The 25,175-nt window shown below is 46.1% G+C and overlaps 1 protein-coding gene across 3 annotated transcripts in view; it reads left to right on the top strand.

Annotated features, from left to right (window-relative positions):
- Camk1d (calcium/calmodulin dependent protein kinase ID) overlaps positions 1–15,445 on the top strand; it is a 387,368-nt gene extending 371,923 nt beyond the window's left edge. For 2 of the 3 annotated variants that reach the window (XM_026408567.2, XM_026408566.2), the window contains 5 exons: positions 2,959–3,071; positions 4,853–4,931; positions 12,250–12,337; positions 13,473–13,547; positions 15,301–15,445. In XM_026408567.2, the coding sequence (XP_026264352.1) occupies positions 2,959–3,071; positions 4,853–4,931; positions 12,250–12,337; positions 13,473–13,547; positions 15,301–15,393 (448 nt within the window). In that variant the 3' untranslated portion in view covers positions 15,394–15,445. Of the gene's footprint in view, positions 1–2,958; positions 3,072–4,852; positions 4,932–12,249; positions 12,338–13,472; positions 13,591–15,300 lie in introns of all 3 variants that reach the window. The other variant, XM_026408565.2, reaches the window with a different exon arrangement.
- Positions 15,446–25,175: the final 9,730 nt, after the last annotated feature.

Genomic DNA, 25,175 nt, shown 5'->3' with positions numbered 1-25,175 from the left:
AGAAAGGTGTGGTGTGAGGGGATCGAATCCGCTAGGCCCCAAGGAAGGATGGGAGGGAAGGATTTGTTATCAGGATCCAAGATAGGATCCAGTTGAGTCTGCTCCCAGGAGAGGAACAGCCTTCTGTCCAAAGGTAAACCCGCCTGAGAGCCAGGACAGAGGGGGCTTGTCATTGATCTTCTCCCTTCTTCCCCATCTCTGCTGTGGTCCCCATGGACTGGTCCCCTCCAATGAGAGAGAGTGCTGCCCTTGTTCACCTGTCCATATAGACTGCCTCCAGGGCACAGGGCAGGTGGCTCTAAAGGGGCCGATGGAGATGTCTGGGACATTTAGCTCCTGGGGAGAGGTGGGTGTAAAATAGTATTGATCTTGGTGGAGTTCTCAATCCACCAAAAGGAATCAACTGAGGCTACTAGAACTAGCAGTCTGTTTGCACACACTTGCCACAGGTTGCAACAGGAAATCTGGAAGGTATGAGAGTACTTCCTGGATGATAGTTCCACGGCTACAATGGGGACCATGAGAGGGTCCTGTGAGGGTGGGTCCCTTTCTGAGGCACAGCCATCATTGGGCTACTCTGAACCATAAACTTTTTGGCCTGGAAAACTGATAATGGCTTTATCACCTTTGAGTCATATATCAAGGATTATTTAAAAGGTTTGATATGAAAAGGTAAATCACACTTCAGTAACACCAGTACAGAACAGAGGATTAGGAGGCTGAGGCAGAAGGGTCACAAGTTTGAGCCCAGCCTCAGCAATTAGCAAGGCTCTAAGTAGCTTAGTGGGACCCTGTGTCAAAATAAAAATAAAAAGGGCTGGAGATGTATGTGGCTTAGTGGTTACAAGTGCTAATAGCATCCCCTTGACTGCTCCAGATCCCCTTTCCATATATGAACAGAAGAGGGCGCTCTTTTGGTTTTCCTCCACACAAACTACTAATAATTTTGTTTTAAAATCTTCTTTAATTTTAACTCACTTAGGCTCCAAGCTAGATCCATTTCATTTTACCCTGTCCTCAGTACACCCGTGTGAACACAGTATTCTATGCCAATAAAAGAAAAAAGAAAAAAAAAAGAGCTAAAATGAAAAGAAATTGGCACCAGAAGAATAAATCTTTCTTGGGATTTTTTTTTTTAAGATTTTTTTTTCCTTGAAAAGAAAGCCAAACCATAAAGTAAAACATACTCGGTTTTTAATAAACAAAAACCTCACATATCTGAAATTTAATTTTTTTCCAAGAAAAACTAACAATTTGCTCTGTCTGCTTTTCCTAATATGCACATTTCACTTAGCCCAAATCCTCATTATGGGAAAAATTTACATATCCATCTCCAGGCGGCCTGGGGTTTCCTTGTGCATGAAGTATGTGCCTGGTGGTTTCCGAAGTGCTGGCTGTTGTTCATTTCGCCAAAAGCAGCAAATCTTGAAAAATGAAATTTTCCAAGCACTCAGCCTCTGAAATGGCCTAGTGGGGATAAATGATTTTGAATCTTATCAGCCTGCAGAATGTTTCTCAGCCTTGAAAAATGCCACTACTCATGCCCTCTGCAGTGGCTGGTGCCAGGCGTCTCTCCTGGTGGGAGCAGCTGAAGACAGGTAGTCCCGGGCCGTGGTCTCACCTCAATACATTTCTCATGTGCTGACAGCTTGATCCCCACAGCCCTGCAGTCTTCTGGTTCCCACTAATTTGTTCTCATTAAACTGGTCTCTAGGTTGTGGCTGTGTTTAGAACAACCTAGAGCTATGCGTGGAATTCCAGGGCTTAGCACAGGGACAGCAAGGTGGCTGCCACCTTCTGTCCCCAGAAGCCAGATATGTGCTGTCCAGCTTGGCACCTGGCCTTCCAGGACCGGGCCCCACCATCCCCTCCTCCCTCCCTCCTACCCTTTCTAGGTCTTTATCTGTTTTAGCCAATCGAACAAACTGGGAGAAGAGCCGCAGTAGCTTAAACCAAAAAGAATTAGGAATTTTCTAGTCTGGTAGCCTCCATTTTTCAGATAAGGAAATTTTGTACCCAGAAATGAATCTGTGGCCTTCCGGAGGTAAAGGGACTGAGAACAGGGCTGGACGGAGAAACCATGCTTTTGAAAAATTAAACTAATTTTTTTTTTTTTTATACTGGGGATAGAACATAGGACTTAGGACCTCATGTATGCTAAGCATGTGCTCTCCCAGTGAGCTTCCTCGAGCCCCGGAAGGCTATAATTTTGCGTCAAAATTATATTTGGTATATTTCAATCAAAATTTCTGTTCCTGCTATTTTGTTCGATGATCCTTGGTCCATCTGGATCTATAAGTTGCTTGCACCAACATCCTAACCGAACCTTCTAAAAGCCAACTTTGAAATGGTACTGTGGCTGATCCTGCAGCATCACAAACATGTCACCTCTTATTGACACTTATTGCATGTTTATGGGCAAAACTATAACCTTCCCCATACCCAATGTGGGCATGGTAGGGCAAACCTGGTGGGTTAGGGCAACTGAGGGCAACCTGGTACTCAGAGTGGCAAAATTTCCTTTTCTTCCTATGACAATTTCTTAAATGAAATGAACCTAGAGGGGCCCAAGATTGTATAATAAACCTAAAATATTTCCTTTATTCTTTCCACCAACTCATCATCTATTGGGGACCACGTAAGATGAATAACACTAGGGCTTCTAGGGTGTCTGGGTCTCTGGTTAATATTCCGTAGAGTTAATGTGAGTTTAAATATATGTATTTACCTCTGATGATCACCGGGGTTAATCCTCTCTGCTACTTACTGAATTGTGACTTTACTTGGGGGCCACCTGTGCCCATAGAACACGTGGCTCCTTTGCTCGGATGGTCCTCACAGTGTGCACAGCGCAGGTGACCTCGACAGGGTAGGTCACAGCTCTTCCTTCCAGGGGAAGTGCAGAGGCGGCACAGCAGAGGCACAGACCCTCAGACCCTACCCTGTCTTGTTTTCCAGGCTCTGTGGCTACCCTCCTTTTTATGATGAAAACGACTCCAAGCTCTTTGAACAGATCCTCAAGGCAGAATACGAGTTCGACTCTCCCTACTGGGATGACATCTCCGACTCTGGTAGGTCTGCCCTGCGTGGCTGCTCCCTGGGACACTTCAACCAGAATGGTCCCAGGGCTCTTGTCTGGGTCCGTTGGGGGTTGCTGGATCAAAAACGACCCACAGCTTGGGTGGATTAAACCGCAGACATTTACAGTTCGGGGGGCTGGAAGTCCAGGATCAAGTTGCTGGCACATCCCGTGTCGGCAAGGGCTGCTACTCAGTTCATAGACCATCTTCTTGCTTTGTCCTTATAGGGGACAGGCAAGCAGAGAGCTCTCTGAGGCCTCTCTGACCAGGGCACTAATCTCTTTCCTGAGAGCTCAACCCTTATGACCTAATCAGTCCCCCAAGGCCCCCCCACCTCCCAAGGCCATCATCTTGGGAATTAGGATTTCAACATGAATTCTGGGGGACATCAACTTTTAGTCCTTGACCACTTCCAAGGGAGCTTTATGAGCTATATATTTGGCCTTGACTTGGAGGCCGGCTTGGATGGAAGACAGGCTTGGGACATCTAACCTGAGCCCTGCCAAAGGGCCTGGACTTCCTCACCCTCCACCTCCCCTCCCCATGCCCTGGGAGTGAAACATTATTGTCTGACATTTATCAAGCACCAACTGTGTGTAGAACACTAGTGTGTCCACTCCCTGGGTCCTCAGGATAACCCATCAGGTAGGTATTGCTTTATCCCCATTGGGCAGATGGGCAAACTGAAGCCCCAGACGATAAAATAACTGGACCAGAATCACACAGCAAGTAAGCAGCCGAGCTGGATTCAAACCCCAGTCCTCACTCCCACCCCTGCATTTTAGCCGTGGTACCACACAGAAATATCCCCAACAAAGTTCACCATCTTTCCTGAGAGAAAAAGAGCCAAACCAAACCAAAACCTGGGCAGAGTGGCAAAGTGTCTGCAGGCCTCAGTTTCCCCCAGGGAGGAGTAACCCGCCATCTTCCAGAGGATGAGATGGAACCATGGACAGACTCTGACCAGCTGATCCGGTGGAGAACATTATTATTTGTTGTTATTTCCACCTAACTGGAAACACCTTGCCTTCCTCCTCAATCTTCTGACACCCAGGTCCACAATCTAGATCTACAAGGCCTGCAGAGAAGAGCCCCACAGGCTATATTGTGCTTCTGAGTCCAGGAGGGCACAGCCTCCCCCAGAAGGCCCAGTCTGGTGGGCAGGGTGCTCCCACACCTGCAGCATGACAGGCTTCAGGCTGTCACACCATGTCATCCTTCATTTCTATGACCCTGCCCTCTTGTTCCCAGTGTCCTGCTTCTGGGCCAAGATCCTGGCCTGGGTCCCGAGCACTCTCCTTCCCCAGGGAGCACCTCATTATATGGCAACTTCATGTCCACGGCTTCCTAATGGGCTGAGTGGGCTGTGGATGGTGGCCCTAGGGACTGGCTTCCCTCCACACCTGGCCCGGGACCTGACGGCATTGTCCAGCCCATGGGGAGGACCTCCCTGAGGCAGTGGTGAACTGAAGACAGGCGTGTGATCCTCTGGTCAATGCCTCTCCTCTCCGAACCAAAGATGAGCTAGTGACAAGGGACCTGGAGACAGAAGTCAGGGTCCCAGACTGGCTTTGCTATCTCCTCATTCACCAAGTCACCCTTGGAGTCAAAGCCTGGGTTGGTACCTTTTGTTTCTGAGGTATAGCAGGGTCCATGAAGGGCTGGTCTTGGGTATCCTATGCTACCTATGATATTCCTGAATATGTGGGGGCATCCTGTTGTCCTGTGTCACACCACAAACTAATGCCTTATTGTACCTTCCTTTTGAACAGCAAAAGACTTCATTCGGAATCTGATGGAGAAAGATCCAAATAAAAGATACACGTGTGAGCAGGCAGCTCGGCACCCGTGGTGAGAACCCACCCCGCCCCACTGTGAAGACCATGTTGTCTGTCGTGTGCTCCCAGGGAAAACTTCCTGCTGGCCCTCATTTAGGAGATCCACCCAAGTGTTCCTTTCATTTCATCCTGGCCAGGGCCCTTCCTCTGCCCAAGCTCACATTTGAACCCTTTTGTGTCCACCGGACACAATCTTCTGAATGCACTCATGAGAAATCAACAGTGCAAAAGATAGTTGCAGCTCTTCAGTTTACAGAAAGTTGCTGAGGATCATTTTTATTGAAGGTAATCGTCCAGGGAGGTGTTAGGATTGGAGTTCCATTCCTTGAGTTTATTAGTAGTTAAACGGATTGAAGTTGTATGTGTTTTCCTTTTCAGATGGTTTTCCAATTAGGGTTGGTTAGTTTGTTTGTTTCATTCTAGAGAGGCTACTTGATGCTCCATGGAGTTCTGCACATTTTCAGCAGAGCAGTTGGGTCTGCCTTATGTTTGTGCTCCTCTAAGTTAGAACCCAGCTTCGCTGTTGACTATCTGTGAACTCGAGTCTATACTTGACTTTTCTGAGCCTCAATTTTCTCATTATTAAATGAGCATAGCATTCCCAAATGTATACATTTGACATAATAAATAATGGAAGTAATACATGTAAAGGATTATTACAATGTCCTGTGCAGAGCAAATGTTAGTTAATTGTAGCTCTTTTTTATGAAAGCCCTGTGGGCATCCATTTTGAAACAAATTCTAAGAGTAGTAAAATATTCAATGTGTTAGTCAACTTTCTGTTACTGTAACAAATATGTGAGGCAGTCAACTTAAAAAGAGGAAAGGTTTGTTTTAGCTTTCAGTCCATAGTCAGTAGCCTTGTCTGTGGTGGGGGCAGCACATCACGGTGAGAGCGCATGGTAGAGGAAGACGCTCACCTCATGGTGGCCAGGAAACAAGAGAATGAGAATCTCTTTGAGGGCACAACCCCAATGACCTAAGACCTCCAAAAGGCCCCACCTCTTAAAAGGTGCCACCACCTGCCAATAGTGCCACTCTGGGGAACAAGCATTCATCACATGAGTTCTCGGGGACATTTAAGACTCAAACTATAGCACCCACTGTAATGAAACTAGGGGCTCAAGAGTGTCACTCGGTGGTAGAGCACTTTGCCTGGCAGCATGAACCCCTGAGCTCTGTCCCCAGCACTGCAGGAAAAGGAGAAGAGAGGATAATACATGGAGAAAGAGCTGAGTTCAGGAGGGAGTCCCCCTAAGGAGCACTGTAGGACACTGCCCTGGTATCCCACCATCCTCTGAAGCATCGCCTGCAGAGTTCCCTATGCTGTGAGCCTTCCACTGGGGACCTGCAGAAAGGCACTGTCCTGACCGAGTGTCACAGCGCTCTAATTCATAACACCAGCTGCTTATTGAGTCTCCTGTTCTAGGCACTGTGCTGGAACACAGTGTCACTTTCTCTCTTCATAATAACCCTGCAGTTTAGGTTTTATCTTCTTTTCAGAACTAAGGAAATAGAAAGATAATTTAACCCAAAATGCACAGCTAACTAATGTCAGAGGCAGGATTCCAGCCAGAACTGCCTCACTTCAAGGGAGAAGAGGAAGAAAGGAAGGTGGGGGAGGGGTGTTCTTCAAAGGCAGAGAGTTTCCTCTGTGTGTCTGGATGTTTCTTAACATGTCACCTGAGGGACAGGGGTTGTGGCTCAGTGGTAGAGCGCTTGCTTAGGACATGTGAAGCCCTGGGTCCGATCCTCAGCACCACATATAAATAAATAATAAGGATATCGTGTTCATCTATTAAAAAAATTAAAATAAAGTCACCAGAGACAGTAGTTGCAAGTATGTGATAATATATATATATAATAAAGATTTTTCCCATTTCATACACAGTGGGCCTTTAAAGCTGTGAGACTTTGCAGTTATTGAGGAAGAAAGGGAAATGGTTTGCCTCCTAGCGCCCGTTCTCTCAGCCAGCCTCACTCTCTAGAAGGCGGGAAGATGGCCAGTGCAAACCTGGTCTCTCCTTCCTCACTCTTTTTTTTTTTTTTTTTTTTTTTTGGTACCTGGGATTGAACCCAGGAGTGCTTAACATCTGAGCCACATCCACAGCCCTTTTTATATTTTATTTAGAGACAGGGTCTCTCTGAGTTGCTCAGGGTCTTACTAAGTTGCTAAGGCTGGCTCTGAACTCATGATCCTCCTGCCTCAGCCTCCCGATTACAGGCATGCTCCACCATGTCCAGTTTACTGAGCATTTTTGAAAATCAAAACAAAAGCTTTCTGACGGGGCTGGGACAGAGGCAGGTGAGCCCAGCCCTGCTCCTGGAGGTTTCCACCTGACCAGCAGAGAGAAGGGAGCTCCAAGCAGGACGAGCAACCTGGGCCACAGAATGGGGACCAAACACCATGCATCTGCTCACAGTGCCAACAGCACCTGGTATTCCGGAGTCCGAGTGGACAGAGGCAACAAGTAGAAAATGAGACTAGAAAGAAGGACTGGAACTAGCAGGTGTCTGGCCTGGCTTTTGGTCTCCTCTATAGGATCCAGATCATAAGTAACAATATACATATCCTGGGGGGATTTTTTTTAAAGAGAGAGTGAGAGAGACAGAGAGAGAGAGAGAGAGAGAGAGAATTTTTTTTAATATTTATTTTTTAGTTCTCGGCGGACACAACATCTTTGTTGGTATGTGGTGCTGAGGATCGAACCCGGGCCGCATGCATGCCAGGCGAGCACGCTACCGCTTGAGCCACATCCCCAGCCCCCTGGGGGGCTTTTCAAGGGGTTAAATGAGATAATGCATGTGACAAAGAAACCAAATCTGACACCTAATATATGTGACTTACCACTGTTTTATTATCGACCTAAGGAATTTGTACTTTCCCCTTTGGGCCATGGGGCCCTGATGGGTTTTAAGCAGGGAAGTCAGGTTTGATTTTTGAAAGCCCCCTCCAGATGCAGGATAAAGGTGGGGTGGTAGATAGGTGTGGAGCAGGGTAGGAAGGTGCAGGCCAGGATGGGGAGGTGGCCTTCCCACGGGAGCATGACAAGGATGGAGGGGACTGTCCACTCCAGTCAGAGCTGGAAAGGCCCCAGGTGTTGGCGGAGCATGGGGAGAGCCCAGGATTATGCCCAAGTTTCCATCTTAAGGCCTGGGAGAGAAGGGCTTAGGTGGAGAGATGAGCTGGGCTTTGCATGTGCTGGACTGCCACAGGTGCGCTGCTGGAGTGTGGAGCTCAGGAGAGAGGTCAAGCCAGGGGTGAAGGCCTCAGAGTTGTCAGCCTGTGTCTCATGGCAGATGTGCCAGCCTGAGGGCAGTCTCTTGAATGCCACCCGATTCAGAGGGGTTTTCCCCCAAGGGCTCTTAGTATTTTTATTGTTGATTGACTTCCCAGGAAGTCAGACACGGAAAACAGTAACATCAAATGCATCAGATACAAGCATCATCACCAAAACCCCCCTCTTGCCTGCATTTATGGTACACTTGTCTCTGTTAGGTAAAATTGGCCAGGCAGAGGATTCAGTAGGTCATACAGATTTGTTGAAATAAGGACGTCAGCAGAGCAGCGTTATCAACACCACTGTTCCAGAAGCTGTGACCACAACACAGCCAACATACCATCATACCAGAGCCTTCATACCATCATTCAGTATTCCACCCTGTTTTTCCTACTTACTCCAAGCCACCCAGGACTAGGCGAGGGCTTGGAGCCACAGATGCCTTCCCATAGCCTCATAACAGACCAGTCTCTTTTCAGAAGAAGGCTCTTTGCAAAGCCCTCCTTGGAGAAGGCAGATGCTTCCCAGCCCCTCACTGAGGTTCAGGAACCAGGAGGTGCTGACTGATGGTCCAAGAGTAGGGAAAGACGAGTGGCAGCATGGGAACCCATCCCCGTTATAAGGCAGCACCCTGCCATCTGACCAGAGATCGTTTATCCAGGTCGGATTGTTCTGAACACCTGTCTCCAGTTTCATTGACAAGTGAACTAAAATAATGAATGCATAGAAGATTGATTGATGTTAGGGAGTTAAGGCATTGGCTCATGTGACTGTGGGGTCAGATAAACGGGAAGGGCAGGCTAGCAGATTGGAAATCCAGGCAAGATCTGACGTTGCAGCTCAACTCTGAAAACAGTCCAGAGGCAGAATTCCCTCTTCCTCTTTTTTTCTTCAAAGCCTTCCATTGATGAGATGAGGCCCACCCATAAAAATAGTTTTTACTCAAAGCCTACTGATTGAAATGTTAAACTCATCTAAAAAATACTTTCACGGCAACATCCAGACTAGCATTTAGCCAGATATCTGGGTACCATGTTCTAGCCAAGGTAACACATAAAATTAACCATCACACTCCTGATTATTGACAGAGACCCCCTCCCCTCCTCAGGGCTCCAGCACTGATTGGCCATAGGAATTGGGAAGCAGCCCAAGAATCCAGCAAAGCACTGTTTGGAATAGCATCAGGCCTACATTGAGCAAGTGGCTAAAGAAACAGAACCAAGGCCACGGAGGGAGAGTTGACCACCTAAAAAACCCAAAGCACTAAGGGCAAGGAAAGGGCATGTGTATGCTCTGGGAGTGCAGGGGCTAGTGAGACAGGCCACAAAAGGTGTGATTTGTAAAGGTCATCTACACTGGTGATGTAGAGGACAAAGCCAGGGAGCAAGAGACGTGAACGAGATGTTTACCCATAGCTTTCCAAATTGGTATGTGCTTACAGATTTCTACAGGAATTCTTCTGTTTCAGAAACATTCGTCAATTCCTAGACAATCTGGGAGACCACTGACCCCTTCATTTTTAAGATCCCACTCTTCCAGCGCTGTTGATGAATAGGGCTGAAGCTAGGGTGAGCTTCACCCTGAGCGTCAGGGTGGCCACGTCGTTAGGGTCACCTTCCTAGCTTACCGTGAGCGGTAGCAACCATTTCATTATGGTGTGCATTTGAGGATGGTGCTGTGTGCTTGTGGCCCAAGGTGACTGTACCCTTGATGACTGCCTGGCAGGAGGCTCTGGGCCACTTGCTGCCCAGCATGACTCTCACCCAGCTGTAGCAGAGCCCAGGACTGTGGGAAGTGAACATGAAACATTCCTAAAATAACTCAGAGTTGCATTTTTCCTTACATCTGGGCCCAGGATAACCCACAGAGAAGGTGTGGGAAGCACAGCACAGGCAGCAGGCCCCAGGCCCAAAGTATAGGAGACCACACTGCCAAGAGGCAGGTGGAACCCCAGGGCCAGACTCTCTGACATCCCCTGCTCCCCAGCCTGTTTGGTTTGGAGTCTGACTCTGGCCCGAAGCAGCGTTCAATCTGAGGAATTCCACACTTCCTACCACTTTGGCCCAGTTATTTCCAAGAAAGACTTGGCCACCAACATATTGGAATTGGTATACTTTTCTGAGGATTAGCTTTTTAAAATGGTCCAGGAAGAAGCATTCCCGTGAGAAAACAATAAAAAGGCCTACAGCTCCCCTACCTGTTTGCTCCTCTGATTTTGGATTTGTCTAGTCATATATGCTATTTCTGTCTCTCCCACATGTGTCTGGGGAAGGGGGCAATTGGCAATTGATGCAAATGAAAATGTGGCTCACTCTGAGCCTCCTCTTGGATGTGTGTCTTTATCCCTACTGGGAGAAGAGGGGAATATATTTGGGGGAAAGATACTGTCAGCTGGGACTTTTCCAAGATCACACCCACTAATAGAAAAGTCTTGGGAATAGGGCTGGGGATGTGACTCAAGTGGTAGCGAGTTTAACATTTCGCCTGGCATGTGTGCTGCCCGGGTTCGATCGTCAGCACCACATACAAACAAAGATGTTGTGTCCGCTGAAAAACTAAAAAATAAATATTAAAAAATTCTCTCTCTCTCTCTCTCTCTCTCTCTCTCTCTCTCTCTTTAAAAAATGAAAAAAAAAAGGTCTTGAGAATAAACTAAAACCATAATAAAGATTGCCCAGGACCATCATAGACTGGATTCTAAATGTGGACCAACCTGGTATAGACTCAGTGTCTAGGACCTTGACCAAGTTTGCAATTCTGAAGGGAAAGAAAGGTTTAGTGGGATGATGTCTTCCCTGAATAAGCCCTGAGCTTCTTTTTTTCCTTTCCCGAAGCAGTTGAGAATAATAGTGTGTGATATCTGGAATGTTCCATGGCCAGGGCAGACTGGGTCTGGGTGGTACAAGGTTTTCTCCTGTACCAGTTCCCTTCTGGCCAGTGAGAGTGATCCACAACTCTGGCACCTGCCCCTTGACTTTTCCAAGATTCCATAAACTCTAGGCATCAGATGCCAATCTAAAACCATATTGTTTGGTACTAAACTGGAAAAGGTGGAAGGATCAGAGCCCAGGAAAGACTAAGAGAAGATTACAGCTTCCTCTGATCAGAGGAGCAGGCCAAGGGGTCAGATGTAAGGGGTGATGTCGTGATCAAGAAGGGTGTGGGGGAGAGAAGAATGGCTGTGAGTGACCCCCAGGTCCTAAGATTGGCAATTGTAAGATGAGGAAGAAGTGGGAGATGCAAGACGAGAGAGAGAAAGAGAGAGAGAGAGAGAGAGAGAGAGAGAGAGAGAGAGACAGAGAGAGAGACAGAGAGAGAGAATGGAGTAGAAGAGCACACCCACTAATAGAAAAGTCTTGGGAATAAACTAAAACCATAATAAAGATTGCCCAGGACCATTAAGGACCCAGTTGAATACAGAGTGGACATGATCCTCTAAGTTCTTGGAACTTTCTAGAAAGTATAGGTATAGAGGATGCACTAATCAGGACTGAGTTGAGGTGGAGAAGGTAGGAGAACAGGGTTGGGGGCAGATGGATGGAATGTCCCCACAGAGCTTAGCTCAGCTGAGATGGAGCCAAGAGGGAGGTGAGCACACCCGCAGGGTCCTTGGAGGAGAGGCCCTGAGGAGGGCAGAAAGTAAGGACCTTGGCTGCAAGGAAGCTAGAAGCAGGCCCCGGGGAGGTTCTGGTGGTCAGAGCAGTCAGAAGACACGTGTGAGCTCAGAGATTTGCAGGTTAAGAGCTGGAATGGAGGAAGGGGGGTCCCAGAAAAGGAACAGGCTGGAGTGAATTCAGTGCAAAAGAGGGAAAAACAGAAGGCTGGTAGCAAGGCTCTGAGGAGAGTGTCTGCAGATCCAGGGGAAGGTGCAGAGTACAGAAAGTGGGCTGGGACTTGGGGTGATGGTGGTGGCTTGAGGGATGAGTCCCAGGGTGAGAGAAGTCACCCTCTCACGAGGCTGTGTTTCCCTGAGGACAGGAGGAGGGTCTCTGAGAAACGACTCGGGACCCATTTGCCCTTTTTGAAGGAATATCTTTGCCTCTATTTCAGGATTGCTGGTGACACGGCCCTCAACAAAAATATCCATGAGTCCGTCAGTGCCCAGATCCGGAAGAACTTTGCCAAAAGCAAATGGAGAGTAAGTCCTGAGCATTTTTTTTTTTTAATTCACAGTGACTTTAACCACTCTCGTGAATCTTGCTCTGTCATTTGAGTGTGTATTACTTCTAAAGGTCACTGTCACCCTAATTGGAGGGAAATTCCCAGAACCTCATCCAGCTAATTGTGTTCATTTTTAACTGATAATGATCAAGACCTGGAGGGAGGACCACAGTGTAAGAGGGACACCATGTGTGATGAAACCCTTCCCCTCTGAGATTCAAAGATAGCAGTCCTGCCGGCTCTTACTCATTTGCTCTTTCGTAAGCAATATAACCGCCTTCATCTCTCTTCACTTTGCTGCAACTTTGAAGAGTCAGCTTTTGCTAAAGTGATGTGGAGGGGGAAAGAAAACAGGAAATCTGAGTTGACTTCACCAATATTTCCAGATAAAAATGCAATGGATTTAAGCCCATAGAAGGTACTTGGGAATGAAATTGACCAAATGATGTTATATGCATGTACAAAGAGAAAATGACGAATCCCACTAGGCTGTTTGATTATAATGCACCAGTAACAATTAAGTAAGACAAAATTCAAAAATATAGAAAATAAACCACAGGGGTTTTGTGATCATGGATTTTTTACCTAAACTATGTTTTAAACAACATGGGTAATTAAGGGCTGGCTGTCTTGCCTTGAAAGCCAACAGTGAGTGACTATTATAGAAACACAATTCCACTGCCCTATTTTATTCAGAGGAAATGCCATAAATTGGGACAAAAATACCAATTATAGGAAAACAAATACTATTCTAAAGCATCACATTTTAATATATTACATTCTCATATGCCTTTCATTCTAAAAATCTCTTAAATTGTGGAAAGAATTGTCTTACATTTATTTGTTCTCTATATTTATGTGGTCAGAAGAAAACTATTTTCTTGTATCTCCAAAATTTATTTTATTTGGAGACGGGGGGGGGGGGATGTTAAAATAACTTTGCACATTTTTGGAAGAAGGGACAATAGAAGTTTTCTTTCTGAAGTGTCCTGAGAATGATCTGAGAAGTTTGCAACGTTTGGAGTAAGCAGTTGCTTAAAAGGAAGCCATCAGGGTCTTTTTCTAACTATCTGGAATATTTTTTTCTGGTGTTTTCCTGTCTTGAATTTCAGCAAGCATTTAATGCCACAGCCGTCGTGAGGCATATGAGAAGACTACATCTCGGCAGCAGCCTGGACAGCTCGAATGCAGGTGTCTCCAGCAGCCTCAGTCTGGCCAGCCAAAAAGATTGTGCGTATGTAGCAAAACCAGAATTCTTTAGCGGGCATTTGAGACAAGCCTGGGGCGGAGAGGAGGGAGCCGTCCTGCCCAGTGCCTTCTGTCTGCCAGGCACCTCCCATACTTTATCCCACTTAATGCTCCCAACCACCCTCAGACTTTATTTTTTTAATTGAGCCATTTAATACTCACACACACGCCAGGTACTATTATTGCCGTTTATAGATGAGAAATCCATCTGTGGCTCCAAGGCCATGCAGCTGGGCCTGTCTCGGTGAGACCCAGATACTTCGTGGTCTAGCTCCTTCCCCTCCAATTTGCTTCTCATTGTGCAGTCATTCTGTGGATGGAGGAGAGAGTGGTAGGGACTCTGATGGTTGTTCTCACTGACTTTTATTTTTATTTATTTATTTATTTATTTTTGGTGAGGATGATGATAATTGAAGCTCATTTATTGGAAGTACATTGACTTTGCAATAAAAAAAATTAGTAATAGTTTTTCTTCATCCCTTATCTTTACTTAGTATTGACATCCTCAAGATCTTAGTCCCCCTTCCACTGCCCTCTCTTTACTGTCCTCTCTGTCTCATGCTAGGCCATCAGTGGCTCCTCTCTGCTTTGGACAGTTGCCTTGGTTGTCCCCATTGATTCTCATCTCCCTAACCACTGAGAAGCCCTTCAGCTTGGCTCCACCTTGAGCATCACACTCTTCCCCATTTGGCTCAGAAAAGGGTCTCCTTCCACTAAAGATCATCCCATTTCATTCAGAACTTCACCCCCCTACACACACACACACACACACACACTCTTCCCAGGATGTATCCATGAGCTTCCTTGACACAGTCGCATACACCTGTGGACCAACTTCATGTGTCAACAGAGATCTTTCCCCGACTCTGACCAGAGGGAACCCACAGTTGGTTTTTTCTTTAAAGAATCATGTGCAGGCATTGACGGCAAAGCTCATCTTATTAATTAATTGTATGGATCTCCCTGTGTCTGAGTGTCCAAAGCTCTCTGGGGACATGCACCACTGCAGCAGCTAATGCAGCCCACATAGCAGGGCCTGTGGAGGGCTTGAGTGCAGCCTGGAGGAATTTTTCTAGGTCAAAGGGCTGCTGATTTCTCACAAGAAAAGGTAAACATTGACCAATCAATGAGATGCTCACAATGCCAAATGTTTCTTAGCCCAGAGTATAGACAACACACCAGCCAGGGGCCAAAAGAGGATATCCGATTCTCCCTTCATTCTTAAAATGCCTAATTAATGGATCTGTAGTAAGATTTGAACAATGCTTACAATGACAGTATATGTTCCACACCCAGCCAAAGCCTAGTACATAGTAAGTGCTCACTCAGTAAATGGGCCTACTCATCATGGTGGCTAAGATAAATGCAAAGCATTTATAATTATAATGAAAAAAAAGAGGAGAGGAGAGTTGGGTCTATGCATAAAGCATTTTGAACATACTGCAAAGGTTTCCTATGGGGAGGTAAAAATGGAGAGTCTGGGGCTAGCAATGTAGCTCAGTGGTTGAGTGCATACCTGGCATGCATAAGGACCTGGGTTCAACCCCCAGCACTGAAAAAACCCTGTAGAGTCACGTGGGTGGGCAAATGTTTGGTCCCCCACAGACCCAACCCATCTGACTCTTGTGGTGGGAAAGGGCTGCAAATTTTCTTCTGAATCTCTGAACCCAAGCGTCTGCTGTTCCGCTGCAGGTCTGGAACCTTCCACGCTCTGTAGTTTCATTTCCTCTTCGTCAGGGGTCTCAGGAGTTGGAGCCGAGCGGAGACCCAGGCCCACCACTGTGACGACAGTGCACACTGGAAGCAAGTGACCGGCTCTGGAGGTGGGAACCAGGGGGCGGGGCCAGGGAAGGGGAGCCCTGGGCCACCAAGATCCGGCCCTACCTGGTGCACCTTCCTGCATAGGACTGGAAGACACAAGTTTTTTTATGGCCATATTTTATACTGCAATTCTGAAGTGTTCATTTCTCACAAACTCTACTGACTCAAGGGGAGCTGAATTAATAGGACCTGGTGCTGTATATATGAATCTTGCAAAGCTCTAACAGAATGGACCTTCTTCTTCCTCTCCCCCAACTCCGCCACTTCCATTCTCTGCAGCGTAGGCAACCGTCTAGGGTGTATTTTTTCATGGAAAAAATATGGTTTCAACTGGATTATTTAAATATTAGTAAATATTGTGCATTAGGATTTTGTTTTCCTTTTAAGAAGTATGTGTTCTTGCTCTATCTCTCTCAGTTACATGACCTCTATTGTTTGCTCTTCAATAGTAATTTTATGTTAACCTTTAAGAGATTTTTTTTCCCCCTCCGGGAAGAATTTCAAGGTATTTTTAAAAAATTCTAATAAGAGGATCGAGAATCTGTCTCCAAGGCTAAGAGTGCACTTTACTTCTCTTTCTCTGGAGAGGCAGTTCTGGGGGGTTGGGGAGGAGCCTGCGGAAAACTTTTCCTCGCAGCTTCTCCAGCAAAACCCACACCAACCACAGCAGAAACCAAGACACCTGCTCCCAGGAGACCCGGGCTCAGCTTCCCAGGCTGACTTTACCAGTCAATGAGATGTCCACGATGCCAAGATTTAGGAGCCTCCCTTACCAAAGGGCAAGCTGCTGTGTTGTTTAAAGTGAACCCATGTGCACCCTCTTTTCTCATGAGGGATAACCGACAAAACTCTGATCTCAGCTATGCAGTTTTAAAATTAATCTCTCTTTGTTTTTTAAAGATGCATTTCTAATCTTATACTTAAAATGGCCTCCAACACTCACAAGTTGCTTCTCCATATTTTTACCCTGTTGGTTTATGAATGTTATCTAAGAGAGGGGAGGATAACAGTCCTGAAGAAGGAACCATTTATCTGGGGTGATAAGAAGAGGTGACTATCAAGTGAGCAGGACACTGGCCACCCATGGAAACATTCAGAGATGACTTCAGCTAGGCCCTGCATGTGTGTGAAGGCATCCCTCTCCTCAGCGGAACCGGAAATCAAAAAATGCCTCAGTTGCCCTGATACCGAAGGATTTCCCAGGATGTGGAATTCTTAGTGTTAAAACCAGTAATGTCCAGGGATATTAGGCCACATTGTGCACCCACATAGAGGATAGGTGGGCAGGAGAGTGAGCAGTGTGCAACACAGGGCACACTTTCCCAGGAGGCTCCCTGTAGACCCAGGCAGATGGCTCCAAAGCCTCCCTCTGCCTTTGTGCCCATCTAATGCCCCTGGCTCAGTTCTGCACAGTCATCCTTGAGCCCACGGAGGGTGTCAGTAGGACCACCTGATGGTCCAGTGGCCATCCCGGCTGATGGCCTCACACCCCTCCCCTGTGAATGGCCAGTCATAGAAGGTCCTGTTGGGCAAACCATCTTTGTCACGTCTACACTTTTGCCTACTTTTAGTGCTGCACAGCCCTCCCAACACACACACACACACACACACACACACACACACACACACACAATGTTATCAGGCTCAGCAGCCCCATCCTGTCTCCCTAAGGACATTAGTGCAGGATATAAGTGAGCAAATGGAACGAGGGGCAGCTGGTCTACCTGTTCTACATGTGTCACATGCACTCACTGCTTGGCAGGAATCCTGCTTAGCATCTGCCTCACAAGTGAACAGGGTGAAAATTTAAGCTCACCCTCTTCAAACTGTGCAAAAAGCCTAGAAAAGTCTATAAAATGAGAGCAGGCCCAGTTGAAAAGCAAGTGTCATGTAAACTAGAAAAGCATCAACCTCTCCCCATCAGAAAGACAAGGACATAAGTATTATAATAGTTCTTGAGAAAACTAAGGAATCTCTCTAGGAGGTTGATTAGGATGTTGCTTACCAATAAGTGTCACAGAAACATTCAGGTTCATACAGTGTAAGAAAAAAGTAAATAGAAGGTTATTGCGCATCAATAATCATCCTGAGTTTGGTACCTGTAATGTGCATAGAGTAATTATCAGCTTTTTTTTTTTTACTGTATGCTACACACAGCCATTTGTGTTTAGAAAGCAACATTTGAAACCAGGTTCTATTATTGGTGATGAAAATCATTTCTGGAGCTGATATATGAGGTGCATGTTATATACAGTTATTTAAAAGTATCTTGTACCTGAAAAATGCAGAACAGGTGAAGGGTGAGCCTGTGCAGGTACCTTCTGAGCTGTCTGGATCAGTTCTTGGCTCTTGGAGTGTCAGGTCCCAATAACACTGCAAGATGGAGAATGGTTTGGGCCCAGTAGTAGATTCTGCTGAACATGACATCAGGAAGCATCACTGTCTTGATGCCACTGGACTTGGGATATTTTTCATTGTTTTAGAAAGAGGAGGAAGTAAATACCATATGGAAGAGTCTGCCCTTTTGAGAGAGCCCTTGGTATAAAAGGACAAAGGTTCTCTTCCAACTACTTGGCATTATTTATGTTTTGTGAGGAAATAAGAAGAGGATGCAGAGTAGTCCTTTGCTTACAGCCTGAGAAATGGAATGGCAAAGCCCTGAGCTCCCCACTGATGTTAGTTCCACTAGGATTAACTGAGCATTTCATATCTCACCCAGAATGCTCAGCTGAGCCATGGGTAGACACACAGGCCCTATTTCTGGCTTCTTTCTTGACCCCCAAGTCCCCCATTTGGTCTTTCACCTTCTCAGTGCAAATGAATTTCTTTCCCCTCACGTGGATATTCAGTTTTGAATGTGTCCTTGATGGTCTTCCCTTCACTGCCTGTTTCTCTTGACCCCCTGATCTTCATTTCATAAATGAGGTATTAAGAGCAGCTGGCATTCATCTGGAATTGAGTGGGCACCACACTCGGGTCCCACAGGCTTATCAGCTTGTCACTCTTCACCAAGGTACCTCTAGAGTCTTGGTAGCTCCCTGCTCTGCAGAGCCTTGCTTTCCAGCAGGGACAGTATGCTCTGGAGTCCCAGATTGGGGAGGTCAAGGTAGTTGAGTCTAGGAGGGGCAGGGATACCTAGGTGAAGTGCACTTCACCACAAAACCCCAGAGGAAAGAGGGTGCTGCCCAGCTAGAGAGACAGAACCCCCAGGGCTGCTTATGGGATTGGCAATAACCAGTGTGTGCTGCTCCTGCCTCCATGGGAACTAGAAAAGACAATATCGCCCTTCATGTCTCCTTTGGAAAGAAAAGAACTATGCTGAAAGCATGTCAAAAAAAAAATATAAAATAACAGAGCAGGTGTGATGTAGTGTTCTTGACCTTGATTCTGGTCACTTCTTTAAAAATCTCACCTCAAAAGCATGGAGCAGCTCGTGACTTTGAGAGGGTGCCACTCTCTAGCTAGCTCTTAAGGTAGTGTCCAGGGAGCTTGGCCGTCAGGCCTGGGGCAAAAGAAGATGGCTGTAGCCAAATAGGCAAAAAGGTTTGGCTCTTAGAAAACATCAGCATTCTGATGAACACAGTCCACATAGTGAGCCTTGACTTGGTTTACCCAGGACTGATATGCTGTCCACCTGTCCACCTTGGTGCCCAGCATGGCCTGGGTGAATGATGAGTGGGAGAGGGGACTTCCCTCCACTTGTGGAAACAGAAAGAAAAGGCCATATCCCAGGGAAGATGGACTTGGTATTTTAGAGCTTTGGACCCATGGCCCCTTGGATCCAGAGGGCCATGGCTGGAATAGATTCTCCATACTGGGGAAGCCACACTGGATCCATTGCTCCAGAGCCAAAGACATAAGACCTGGGGCTAGTGCCTCTGCTTGAGCCCCCAACACCCCTTCCTTCCCATGACCACCATAGATGCACTGCTAGATGTGAGAAAGAAAGTCAAGGGCCAGCAAAGGGCAGCTCCTCCCATTTCCATAAACAGAAATGTACTCCTTCCCAGGTTTGCACACTTACTCCTGGCAAACGCAGTGATGGTCCTCTGATTCAGGCAGTGCACGACCCCTTTGCATGTTCTACTGAAACAGTACTACTTCCTGTTCTGTCTCCTCACACTCCACAAAGTTTACCTTTTCCTTAAACACATTCCAGACCAAACACTGTTCAGTTTGTTTCCAAAAGAAAAAAAAAATGTATATACCTGTATGTAACCCACCACCCTTTTAGGGGGGCGGGGTACCTGGTCCTAGGTTGGGGCTGCGAATGTACCAGACCTTTGCAAAAAAAAAAAAAAAAAAATCCTTTGGTTTGCAGAACTGAAAATGTTGAGATTGGAAAAACAGATTATTTTTTCAAACTGGGGCTTATTTCCTGATGGCTCCAAGAAGATTTGTATGCGGATGAGTTAGCTTGAAAACTTCAACTCGGTGGCAGGAGGTCTAAGGAAGAGGAGAAAGAGGAAGATAAAAGCCCACACTCGTTTCACCAGGTCCCTTCTTGGTGGTCTCAGTGCATCATGGTCTGCAGCCCAGGCGTATGCACAGCAGCCGGCCCCGCTGGGAAGTCTGCCCTGCATGCTGGCCAAGGCCTGGCCTGCCTCCTGCTCCACATGACAGCCGATGCCTCCAGAATCATCAGGAAGGCGTTAGCCTTTCCCAGACTACCTGCCTCCTGCAGCAGGAGCAGCTCAGCTTGTGGCTCTGGGGGCTCTGCTTTTGCAAATCCAAAGGCTGTGCATTTGGAAGCCAAACATTCAGCATGTGGTTTTGTGGACAAAGCAAACTGCCATGGCTTCTCAGTGTCTGTATCTTTCTACACCAAAGGGACAAACTGTTGCATTCACCCTTTGTATTAAGGCCGCTTCTGCATATGCCGTACTGTTTTTTAACATTATTTTTTTGTTGTTGTTTCTGGGGAACTTCTCATATGATTATTATGTCTTCTGATGATTTGCTGTATTATTTTACTTACAGGTGATTTTATTTTCTTATGGACAGGAAAAAAAGAAAATGAGAGGAGTGTTTGAGACTTTCGTCACAGAGATGAGACATCACTAGGGACTCAGCAGCCCCAAACACTAGTTAAAGTGCTTCCCAAAGAAAAATTTTGACAGACCAGCATTGCCAGGCCCTTCCAAAGCCCTGCACTTGGGTGGACAGGGCTTTGGCACAGGGTTGTCGGTCAGGCTGCAAAAGAGCTACAGAAGGAAAGAAATGAGTCCTGCAGCTCTGAAGCCTGCCACTGTCCTTCCATGGTCTTGGGCTGTTTCAGAGTGACATGAGATGCTGTCCAAATGTCAACAGAAAGGCAGTAACATGGCAACAGTGTGCTCATTTTCAAAGACAAGGTGGCATGTTTCAGAGAACATTTATCTTAGTCCCACGTTCAGGTGAGAAGACATCAAAGGTACACTCTGCCCAGAATAAACATTGGAACTATTTCCAAATTGGCTTTTGTGGCTACACATAATGTAATTACCCTTCTTTCGGCTCTCCCTCAACAGTGAGCATGTTTTCCAAAAGCTTACAATGTCAAACCCAGGAACATTCCCATGTCGACTACTACCAGCTTGCGATGGGTTCAATTTTCCCATAAAAACATGCTTGTCCAAAAGAAGGGAAACTGTGCACTTATTCCATGCATGTAATAAACTCTGCAAGAAGTTTAACCCTCATAGGTTTGCGGCATTGCAAAGTTGTTCATGGGTCTATGTAGCAAATGATTCTCTGCCTTGACAATCATGTATACATATCAAGATTTCTATCATAATGATAATGAGGTTGATGACTTCTTGTTTTCCTCCAATAAAGACAATTAATCACCTTCAGATACACGTGATCTGTTTTTTTTTTTTTCCTCTCTCTGAAGTTTGAATTTGAAGGAAGAGGTTTGGATTGAGACCCTGGAAACTCCTGCATTGCGCCTGAATATTTTATAATGCCTACCCTGGGAGCAGGAAGTGGCAGGGGGCTGGAGCACATCTTGAGTTCAGGGGTGGGGGTGTGCCCAAGTTCAATGCCCACTGGACAGGAAAACTCCGCCTTTTTCTTGCTACTGCACAAGTTGGCTGCAGGAAGTCTCAGGAACTCAGATCACACTATATATTAAAAGGCATTTGGAGGAAAAGCCGATGCTGATTCCTCAGGAAGAACCTCTGAGTAGGGGGTGGCACAGCAGTCCCAGGCTGGAGCAATCCACACTCACACACCTCCACGTCCCCAACACAGCCTATACTTCCAATGCCCAAAGGAAGCTTCTTTTCCAAACAGAAAGCCGCCTGCTTTTTTGTTTAATATATTTTGAGGGAAATTGGGAGAGAGGAGTTATAATCCATAATTCATCAGATTTATTATGGTGAGGGAGTCTCATGACGAGACTCCTCCAGTCCAAATAGGAAGTGGTTATATAGAGGGGAAAAAATGATTGAATATGCACTTGAGAAATATAGACCCAAAATGTCCCTTCTAGCCAGTATCAGAAGCAATGGCATGGATCTTAGGGAAATACGGATGGGAGTCAGAAGTAGAGGGGTTACTGTCTGGATGTGTTCTTTTAAAATCGATTCTTGCTTCTCTTAGACCAGATCCTAATAAGGAGGTGTATCAAAACAAAGGGATCCTTCAGAGGATGGATAGGTGACATCATTAATGAGATGGGACAAAGAATTTTGTCATTTATGGGACAAAAGAATTTTGGTAGTCTTACCATTTGTGGGTGGGGGTACTGGGAATTGAACTCAGGGGCACTTGACCACTGAGCCACAGCCTATTTTGTATTTTATTTAGAGACAGGGTCTCCCTGAGTTGCTTAGTGCCTCACTTTTGCTGAGGCTGGCTTTGAACTCGTGATCCTCCTGCCTCAGCCTCCTGAGCCGTTGGGATTATAGGCATACACAACCATGCCTGGCAGTCTAACCATTTTTGAAAGGACTATTAATAGTAAAGATGGACAACAAATTAACTGTAAATCTAGCCCAAAGAAATACACAGAAGAATAAAACTGACCCTAATTGAAAGCAGGTATTTTTAAGGGACTAGGAGTTCAAATGTTTTAAAGTCAAACTTTATTTTTCTTTGCTCGTCCCTCCAGTCACATGGACCAGCACCTCTATCCTTCTGATCTAAGCTTCCTTTGACCCACAAAATATTCCACTGGCTCTGAAATTCATGCCAAATTTCCTATATTTTAACATGAATTTTAGTCTTAAAAATTATCTTGGAAATATCTTTTGGTGACTAGAACATGCTTACAAGGTGATTTATTAAATCAAGTGCAAAAGTAAACAAATGCCTCCTTACCACTATCGGATTGTTCATCCAGGAAAGGGCTACACTGTACTTGATGGCCAAAGCAGGTACAGACCATGTGTAACCACATCCCCTTGCCTTTCTCTGAAGGATTTCCCAAAAAGAATTACTGTAACATAAAAACCTTTTTGTAGAGAAAGTTTCCAAAACCAGAAAACATCCATCCCCATGCAGATTACCACTCGGCTGCTGGGATGCTGGGCTTTAGGGTATGTGTACTTGGTCAGGAACTGTGCCCAACCCCATCTGCTTTCCCACTTGGTTGCAAAACTTATATTGAGCCCCCAGACTGTGCAATCCCTAAAAGAGTTCCCCAATTACACAGCCTCTGCATAGCGGTGTGCGTACACACGTGTGTGTATGCCATGCCACAGTGGGGGGCTGGATTCTAGTCTGCACCTTCTGTGCCAAGTCGAGCACTAGGGCTTGGGGGACAGGTGCTTGTTTTCCATTCAATTCATACAAAGACACCCTTTGGGTCCCTGCTGTCTTGGGTGGGCTCAGAGGACTTTGGAGCATTAGACTGTGTGCTGTGTGCCCAGCAGGAACTTTGATCAGGTTCAAAAGGCTGGAGAGAGCTCCAGCTGGGAGCTCAGAAGCCAGGGTCAGACTCCAGTGGGAGTCCATCTGTCCTCTTTTATTCAAGGGTATGAGGATTGAAGAGCACATTTAGCCTTCAAGAGTCTATCACCCAGGGCTTGGTACACAGAAAAAACACTTTACAGATCTCATTAGGCATCACGCTGTTCCAGAGTGGGTTGGCCTCCCCTGCCTCTCTTTGCTGACAACCAATCGAAGGAGGTCTATTGGCAGCCCTGAAATTAGACCTAGGAGCCCTCAGTCCTCCCTGATCTGTTTCCTCTACAGGGTCCAGCGGTGCTTTTGGGTAAATCTACTCACACTTTCATACATTCGTTCATTTATGCATTGAACATTCTTTTGAGCACTTGCCATATTCAGAGTTTTCACTCTGAGAAAATTAAAGTAAATCTGGTGTGACTCCTATCCTCAAAAGCTACATGAAGGGCAGGAAAAATTTAGAGGGAACCATGTGAGCAGGAGCACAGAGGTGGTGAATGCAGCACCTATTTCATTGGGTGGGCGCATAGGATATGGGCAAACCATCAGGAGAGAGAGGTAGACTGGAGAAGCCTTGTTACCACTGCAACTAGTGTCACTACTGACAATTTACTGTGCTAAGTACATTTCATACAATATCACATTGACCCTCGGCCTTGGCAAGGAAGGGGCTCTGATTATCCAAATGAGTTCAGAATAGATCAATAATTTACCCAGAGTCAGTTGTATGTGTGAATATAGTTTGAAACTCAGCTTGTGTCGACACAAAAGACCATTCTGCTGTCTTGCTTCTCATGATTTGGTGCCCTCATTGAATTCCAAACCATGACATTTGGATTTTATTTAGTAGGTAACTGGGAGCCATTGCAAATTATTGAGTTGAGGAGTGACATGTCAAATCAGTTAACATTTTGGAACATGACCGTTATTAGGGTCCATTCTATACCGCCAAGGGAAATTTATCTTCTGTAATAGCTCAGTCTGGCCTTACATGTGGTCTAATAAATGAAGACCTACAGAGAGATCATAATCATTACTGGTATCAGCCCATATGTTTTCTGTTGTCCACTTTTATTTCTCAGGAGAGATGTCATAGAATCTGGATTTGATCTAGAATCCAAGATGCAGACAATAATGATAACATGACTGGGTTTTGTTTTTTTATATTTTTTTAAGTCTATTCCCCAGCCCTGATTAATAACACTGGAAAGTTATGTCTGTGCACATGAAGTTTCATCCCTGACATGCACGCTGCCCTGGTATCTGCTTTTCTTCTCCGAGTTGCCCTCAAAGCTACTGATTTATTTTTCAAGACAGTGTCTCCAATCTCTAGTGTTCTTCCAGCCTCCCCTGAGAGGAACTGCACTGAGCATGAGCTCATCTTTCTAATGTGTCTGCACTAGCAACACATGTTCCAGAAAGACAAGGGGCCAGAAGAGGCAGCTCTTGATCAACAGGTTAACCCTTTCTCTCTTGCCCACGTCTTTGTTTCCTGCCCCGTCCCTGGAATATTTCTTTGGTTTCAACATTACATAGGCTTTCTTGAGCAGGCAGAATCTAAACCTTTTCTTCCCTTGCTGGGTCAGGCTGTTTATATCAGAACACAAGCACACTAGAGATTCTGAGCCACCAGGCCAATCTGGCTCTAATTATGCAGAAGAGCAGTGGGACATCCTCTCTAATGAGGGCCAGCTGTTCTCCAGCAGGGGCACAGGAAGACAGCTAGCTGACTTTTGAACCCACCTAGCCCAAGGTGCTTGTCAGGTGGCACTCCCAGGGAGAAGACAGAGCTACCTGGAGTTGACAAAGGCATTAAGAGCCAGGCAATTAGAAAGGGCCCCACTTCCTCCTTG

The sequence above is a fragment of the Urocitellus parryii genome, chromosome 9, assembly GCF_045843805.1.
Source record: "Urocitellus parryii isolate mUroPar1 chromosome 9, mUroPar1.hap1, whole genome shotgun sequence".
Lineage (NCBI taxonomy): Eukaryota > Metazoa > Chordata > Mammalia > Rodentia > Sciuridae > Urocitellus > Urocitellus parryii.
This window is presented reverse-complemented; position numbering and strand designations above follow the sequence as displayed.